Source organism: Xyrauchen texanus, chromosome 47 (assembly GCF_025860055.1).
Source record: "Xyrauchen texanus isolate HMW12.3.18 chromosome 47, RBS_HiC_50CHRs, whole genome shotgun sequence".
NCBI classification, from domain to species: Eukaryota; Metazoa; Chordata; class Actinopteri; order Cypriniformes; family Catostomidae; genus Xyrauchen; species Xyrauchen texanus.
The window spans coordinates 14,990,993-14,999,651 of NC_068322.1; the positions used below are offsets into that span (position 1 = coordinate 14,990,993).

Sequence of the window (8,659 nt, forward strand, 5' to 3'; positions counted from 1 at the left end):
TTCCAGTTACTGACTTTGTCCACTGATTAGGATAAAAGCTTTTCTTCCTTGTTTCTGAAAAACTAAGCTTATCGTCCTTCTTTCAATCTTCATAAACAAAGTGGATTTAGCCTTTCAACCACTAGTTATCTTTCCAGAATATAGCCAAAACCATGCCTTAATGAGTCAGTTATTGTTTTTTCAGTGCAACGGTTGTCCCTGGTAGAGCGGATTATTTGAATATCATGGCATCTGAACTGCAAGAAGCTGGATGTATATGTAAATCCCCCTTGGCTCTATTTGCATGTATAATCCTGAGGTTCTGTGCCATCATTGCCCTCTGCAATGTTCAGCCTCAACAATGTTGTGTCATCAAATAAATAATCTCCCATATTTTCAATTCATTACATTTATTGCATGACTCCTTATACAACAGTATATAAAGCGCCCGCCTCACCATCCAGCACGTTTTACACTAAGCCTTTTAAAATCTGTTAGTGAGGATTTTCTCTTCAGAGAATCCAATATTTTTTTGGCTTATGGACTTCAAGCTTAACTGGCAGCATCTACAGTGCCACGAGGACATGGATATTTCTGGAAAAATGCACTGCGACAATGTATTGCAATATAAACTGTATAAATATATTTTGTATTATTAGGTTAGGTTTCATTAAGAATCATCTGTAAATTAATTTAATATTTTCTCTGATGATATCTCATTTGATGTGGTTCTGCATGTGGCACCTCACCTGCTTTGTATTTGAATGTACGGTTTAGATATTATCACTCAGGCTTGATAAAGCCAGAGTAATACAAAAGGTCCTATATGTGCTTTGCTAAAGCACACTGTAAAACAAATCCTGTTGTTTTTACAAAACAAATTTGGCAGCTGTGGTTGCCAGAATAATTCTGTACATTTTACAGTTTAAAATGTTTGTAATTTACATGCTGTAAAAAAAATAAAATGTTTAAATTAATGCTTAAAAAAATTAATTGTTAATCACCTCAGTAATTACAGAATGTCACATTATGACATGAAGTTCATCAATAGTGGCTCTTCCAGGAGCAATGACCAATAAGTGTATGGAGACAGTACTCAACATCACTCACACAAACACTAAACACTATCAGGGTAACACATGAGAGATTTAAATAATGCAGTAAACATGAACTAAATTACATCAAATATAACACAGAACACCCCAGTGTACGTAACTGATATAAAAAAATATGATGAAACATGACTATTCCCATAAAATATAATGAAATGTATTGGGTCACGCAGGGGATTCTGGGAATGCCAATTACTGTTATTTACTGTAATTTTAACAATAATTTACAGTAAATAAAAGTACATTTACTCCCTTGTTCTTTTTACCATTAATTATAGAGGAAAATCATTGTTTTTACATTTAAATAATTACATTTTTACATCATTTTATTGTAAAAACTATTGTATTGTCTTTTTAAAAATATAAAAATATTTTACTGTATATTTTACAGTTACTATTTGTTAATCAATTAAAATTATATTTCTGTAGCATTTTTACACTATTTTACTGTTAAAATTACTGACATTTTTTACAGTGATGCCTTGCATTACAAAGGTAACATTAGTCTGTACAGTCTTAATGAGATGTACAGTACAACAGTCTAGGAGTTTGATTTGATCACAAAACACAGTCTAAAAGTACATTTCAATTAGATGTTGTTATATGTATTTGTGGCATTACTTTAGTGCATTGAGAAGAGAGTGCATGCTGAGACAAAAATCTGTGTGTGATATGTGAGGTTTATTCAAGTTTGACTGCAAATGCTCCTAAACTGACCTTTTAAATGTTGTATACTTGACCGCATGATTGGTTAAGATGTTCACCGAGCCGGTGTCAAGTCCGGTCATGTAGAGTTTAGGCCCTCGTGTCTTCTGCGAAATCTTTGACCAAGTTTCAGGCTTGACAAGTATGTTTGTGTATCTTTCTATGTATTGTGTGTTTTTTTTTTAATTGTCTTAAGTTTCCCTCTGTTCAAATATCACTGGATTTCTTGAATATTCCTTCTGAAATTGCACCACAACAATTTTTTTTCTAACTCTCAATTATTTATATTAAATGGGATTGCTACAATAAAATCCAGAGTGCTCGGAAATGGTTTTCAAGCACCACTTGAACCTTTTACTTAATAGTTCTTAAGTAAAATGTGGATCATATTGCATTGATCTTCTAGCATGCTGACGTCAACTTTTAAAAGTGTTTGTTACTACAGAAACTCTTTGCAACAGTGCACTTGTGTGGTTAATTACATCCAATTTCCATATAAATTCCAATGAAGTTTAGAGTACCTGAAAAACAGCGATATCTCCATGATATCTTTTACCTTTGACCAAACAACTCTTTTGTGCTGTAACAAGAAGAACACCAGCATTTAGCAGCTCTTTCTGGCCAAGGGTGTCAATATCTAACAGGGAAATATTATTTCTTATATTGAGACCAGTTGCATCCTGAGGAAATTTCTGCACACTCAAAATTTATTCTGAAAATATGGAGTGACTCAAAATGTTACTCAGAATTTCCATGCTTTGGTGCAAGCTACGATTCCAGAATAAAAAACAACATGGGCAGGACAAGAAACTGACCGATAAAAAGCTGTAGAAATGGAAAATCAATGAAACAGACTATACAAAATGCAACACTTTCCAAATCAGTTGGCAATCACAATACACTGTCAAAGACAAACACTTAAAAATGAAAAAACAAAACAAAACAACAACTCATAATTAAAAAATGATGAAGCGCTTTCATTAAATGTCATGCAATTTACTCATGTCAAATTGCATTACTCATGTCGCTGTTGGATTAACAAATCAGTGATGAAAAGCCCATTAATATGTCCAAACAAATGCCAAAAATCCATTGGGCCACCTGTTACATCTGCTGACTGATGTAAAAAAGTGATGTTCTCTTTATAAAATCATTACAAAAAGCTTGGTTTATCTGTATATTTTCAGAACATTAGAAATGAAAAATCAGTGTAGGATGATGGTTAATTTGAAGGTTTGAGAGTTCAGGACCAGGTTGCTGGACTGTGGGTGTGTGACCTTGATGATGAGTATAATTTTCAATTCAACTGATGATTGGCTCATTCAGGGGCAGAAAAAAAGGAGTGAATTTGTTGAGGAAAAACAAACAAAAAAGCATGTACATTTCCTAAATTTCCAATGTACTTCAACAAAAATGTGTTAATAACAGATACACACATAGAACAGAAAATCGTAATATTTTAAGTATACCCTGTCTAATCTGTGGTTACCAAAAAAGACAGCCTCAGGATATGAATTAAAGATATGCTTGCTTTTATTTCTCACTTATTGGGAGACAATCCACTCACTGTTGATGCAGCACAATGATATCATGATCTTAGTGGAATTTTTACAGTGGTGAAGGTGACTTATGCACAATTCACACATTTTAATATCAGTTACCATGTCCTAAAGGAAGCACCACAGAAGAATCAACATCAGCACCATATTTGAGAGATGTTAGCAAAGAGTGACCTTTCAATGATTTTGTTGTGTAAAATCTTTAGCCAAAATTGGTAGTTTGGTATGAGGGGTATTTTCAACCACATTAAGTTGGTAGTGGCGATATTAGGATACTCTCCAGCTCGTCATGAACAGACTTATACATCATAATTAAATAAAAAAGATAAAAGCAAAACACCAAACAGCTATCAATTGCAGTGAACTGCAATTGGCGTAATACTATTAAATATTTTATTTAAAAAGTCAAGAAAAATAGCTCATTATGAGGTGCAGGAATTAAAAACTCAAGCACAACTGAACATTGAGTGAGTCACCCTGAAAGAGATATGTCTCACAAAAGCAAAATAGTAAAGAGGTCAGATCAGTGAGCAACTAGAATGGAAAATCCAATTTACCTTGTAATCACTTCACTAATAGTAGCGAGGTGAAAGTAAAAATTAGCAACTAATTTGAATTTTTAAGCTTCTCTGCAAAAAAATTGATTCTGAATTTAGAATCAAATATTCTCCAAATATGACCAATCGGCATGCACGTTCATCAAGACACCCTCCTGAGGTAGGGTTAACATAGGCCAAAACTGGCTGATCATATGCAGCAAAAGCAGAAACAAACCATGATGCATAATCACCCCTTGGTTCAGAGTGTGCATACAATACTTAGCCGGTAATTCATTTGCAAATGTATGCACACTTAAAGCATGAGATCTTTCTTTTGGCATGTTTAATCCTGGGTTCAAGTAAAGATCGACATTTGTGGCATAAAGTTGATAACCACAAAATATATTTCAACTCATCCCTAATTTTCTTTTTCTTTTTTTTTTTCTTTTTTAAAAAAGAATTAAAAAAATAAAAACCTATGTTACACTTACAATGAAAGTGAATGGGGCAAATCCGTAAAAAGTTAAAATAATCACGATTTCAAAAGTATAGACCAAACATGTGAACAATATACATGTTACATCATTTTAGTAACATAATTTTCCATGTTAAAATAAATTGCCTACTAACCTTTTCTGTGTAAAAATTGTAAAACTTTGTTGCCATGACGACATAAGGGCATAAACCTAAATCCGTAAAAACGACGTTTTAAACAACTTTACAGCTCAAATAATACACACGTTATAACAGCAAGTGCTTTTTTAAAACTATAAGCTTCACATCTCTGCCTTTAAACTCTCCAGAAATTGGCCCCATTCACTTCCATTGTAAGTGCCTCACTGTAACCTACATTATTTAATTTTTTTTTTCAAAGAAAATGAGGGATGAGTCGAAATAATTTTTTGGGTAATCAACATTATGCCACAAATGCTGTCAATTAACTTGCACTGAACCCAGAATATTCCTTTAAACTCAACAGTTTGACACAATTTTTTTAATGTTTTTACAAGCTGGTCTTTTTGGATTTACATTGGATAAGTATACTTTTACAGAGGTAACAGTATCATTTTTTACATGTTATATTACAGTAGGTATCATGACACATGACAAAGGTATTGGGATATAATGCAAATCAAAGGTACTTGCCGATACCCAAACCTAGTTCCTCTGGATAATTTGGCTTAAACTTTCTCAACCATGACATTAAGACAGAGAAATTATCATCTTACCTAAGACTACAGTACAAAAATATAACATGAATAGTGAGCAAATAAAAACATAGTCAAAAGCACACAGTTTCAAAGTCCCATGTCTCAAACACAGGATTCAAAATAACTCAGACATCTCAGCTTCTTTTAAAAAGATGCATGGCTACACTTGAGGCATAATATCTTATGGGTGTAACTTACCCATCAGATCCCACAGAAGTCTGTGAAGGACAGCATGCCCCACACACATCACACACACAGTCTCACTCACTCATCAAAACTGACTGTAGAATATCTATAGGCCATAAACTTGTTTAGTGCTCTATGAAGGGCACTTAACACTATTATGATAATCTGCTTCATGCATTCCTTGGGCGCATAGAGAGAGATCCCAAAAAAAATGATAGATACATGAAGTGATATCAGAACAGAACCCCTCGTCCATGGAACCTCAGCACTTGTGGTCATTGTTGTCCTTGCGGTTCTACACATTGTAGCTGTAGTCTGTTAGGTAGTCCTTAAGCCTGTTTGGCAGAGGGAGTTCCTGTATCTGTCGTGTGGTTTTATTGATGGCAATACGACACAGATGTTGCAGCGACGGTGTGGCTGTGTACACAGGAGTTGTCAGCAGGAGTTGCACTGTGCTGTTGGATGGGGAAAGCAAAGTAGTCCTGCCCTTACAAGACATCCTCGACAGCTGAACATAGTGTTCCACGAGATGGACCACACTGTCAAACTGCTTGAGTTTGGGCTTGACCAGAACAACAGAGTCCAGCTTGAATTTGCCATCCTTGTATTCAATACGTAAGTTGGTAGGTCCAGCAGATGTCATCGCTGAGATGGTGAAGAGGTAGTCCCTCTGAGTGCTGTCTCGGACCAGAAATGTGCCCTCCGACGTATCCTGCAGGATCTCCTTGGCCTCATTGGCCGTCAGGCTGCCCCAATACCAGCCTGTTTCCGAGAAAAGAAGAACACAAAGATCCACACACGATTACTCTTCGAACGTTTCTGTGACAGGCATTTGCTATTGTAACATGAGATCACTACATGCTCCTCTAAGCACACACACACACAGAATCAACACCATGTGCCTCAACACGGGCAAGGCTACAATCTTATACGGTGAGCAGACAATGCTATTCTGCTTGAACAACAGTCATTCTATCATGCTGTTTTTTATTCAAATGAACCACTGCAGAGAGTGCCTCAGAGGAATGACTCCCCATCTTTAAACCTCACAACTCGTTTTCCTAAAAAACAAACTTTTCCCAAATCATGTGAATTATATATATATATATATATATATATATATATATATATATATATATATATATATATGTATATGTATATGTATAGCTCAATGTGTTTCACAGCCAGTTGTGAAGTAATGAATCCTGTTCTAGATTTGTCCTGATTTGTTGTATTGTCTATTTAAAAAATATATATCAGAAAATATTATATTCTATTATTTTTTAACTGTCTTGAAAATTTTAAACTATCATTTAGCATTTTTAAACAAGCATTTTTTAGATCCATTTGTGATAGATACACATGCCAGTCCTCTAAAGACCCGATGATGTAATAGTGTTTGGTGAAATACCATGCATTTAAGTGTTCATTAAAAACATTATGGCAAATGTGGTGAAGCTAGACAAAACAACTCTGCAAAAACCTTCAGTGGGACAAATTTTTCCTAAAATATTTAAATAGAGATTCTGACTATTTTATCTTGCCATGTTTTGCATTTTTTAATTCTTGTTTTTTTTTTGGTGGCAGATGCTTCACAGATGTTTGACTTCCCAAAAGCTTAACGATAAACTCACATCCTTTTTCTCAGAAGCAAACAGACATTAAAAATGGGTCTTGTAACGGCATCACAATGCCTGTATGTTGCTTTTCTCTGACACCGTGTATACAGTACACTGATAATAGTTGGACTAGATTTGCTCACGTAATAGGAGGTATACCCTGCCTCTGATACAAACCCTTTAAACCAAAAAAGGATGTGACAGAGACATAAACTAGCCGATTTTATCGAAAATAAGGGAACATAACAAAAGCTTCACACTGTAAACATGACATTTTTTGGTTTTGATTTTGTACTATTTATGCATGCTAATAGAATATGAGTAAGCTAACTCATATATTTTGGTAATACTTTGCTTCCAACTTTGAATATAACACCAGACATTTTATTAAACATAATCAGTTATTTCTATCATGTTATTATTCATCCAAATTATGACTGAATAGTGACTTAATTATGGTGATAACAGTAAAATTACACATATATAATATCAGTCCTCAACCTAACCTCAAGTTCCACTCTTCCCCATGGTAACCCCAAAAACTCCAACATAACAGAAACTCTACAAAATGGCAACACAACAAAACATTAAACACTAAAAAGTCCCCCCTTAGCATTCTTGTTGCAAAACACATAAAATAACAATTAATTTGAATATTTACTTTCCCTATGCTGTCCCATGTAATGTATGCTGGGAACAAGAAATCCCCTGCCCAATTTGAGTTTACCAAACAAAACAAAAATTAAGTTCATTAAACTCAAAACTATAAAACAGTTCAGGTAACTTCAAATGTGTCAGTTTGTGAAAGTTCGAAATACTCATGAAGATTAATTTATTTAAACTAATTTGAACATTTATTTAGCCTACTTTGAGCATGGTGTTTACAGTGTGAGCATGATATACAGGCGTACAGACAGTTTAAGCACTGATTTTTGAGATTTAAGCACACCTAAATGGACCATTAAAATGTTATAGCAATGTTATCTAGAGGGTAAACATTTTCAAATGACATATTTACATGTGCCATCACGTTATCAAATTTTTAGTAAACGAGTCACAAGTGTTATGTTAAACATGTTATTCAGTTTAGTGTTACAGGGGCAAATAAAGGGAATATGGTAGTAAAACGAGCTTTCAACTTTTACCAGTGTTTTTAAGGTCTCTCATGGCAGTGGCAATGCACCTCTGCTCGGAATCCGCTGCTTGGGGTTCGGTTCGCGATCTCCTTTCGTGATCGATGCTTTCCGTGGAGTCGGATGAGTGACAGGTCATTGGAGAACCCCGTTCTGCATCCAGTCAATGTCTATAATTATTCCTCAAAGACGAGTGACTCTTTACAATTAACCCAAACATGTGAGAAGTCTTCCAGATCGTCCCTGGATTTAATATTGGGGAGCGCCGATCTGAGAACGCAAACACATTTGGGACAAGAGAATGTTAGGCCTACCTTCCAAATGCAATTCGACAAATCTGAGAATAAACTCGTAATATAGAGCCAAGTAATAAAACATTTTGCCATCTTAGTTTAGTCAGCTTATCTTAATTTGACATTCCTCAAAACGTCAGTCTAAATTTCCAAGAGATGCAAAATGAGTCCAGTTCTTTAAGTCAAATGAGAGAAATTAACGAAATAAAACCGCTTAATAAATAAATTATATATATATATATATATATATATATATATATATATATATATATATATATATATATATATATATATATATATATATATATAAACGGGTCTTGCTG

General features: G+C 34.4%; 1 protein-coding gene across 1 annotated transcript in view; it reads right to left on the bottom strand.

The window, feature by feature from the left end:
- Positions 1-2,543: 2,543 nt before the first annotated feature.
- Positions 2,544-8,659, bottom strand: part of socs2 (suppressor of cytokine signaling 2) — a 6,896-nt gene continuing 780 nt past the window's right edge. Inside the window, exons 2-3 of the mRNA XM_052120328.1 lie at positions 8,056-8,313; positions 2,544-6,053 (exon numbers count right to left, since the gene is read on the bottom strand). Coding sequence (XP_051976288.1) covers positions 5,587-6,053; positions 8,056-8,182 — 594 coding nt within the window. The 5' untranslated portion in view covers positions 8,183-8,313 and the 3' untranslated portion in view covers positions 2,544-5,586. The remainder of the gene's footprint in view (positions 6,054-8,055; positions 8,314-8,659) is intronic.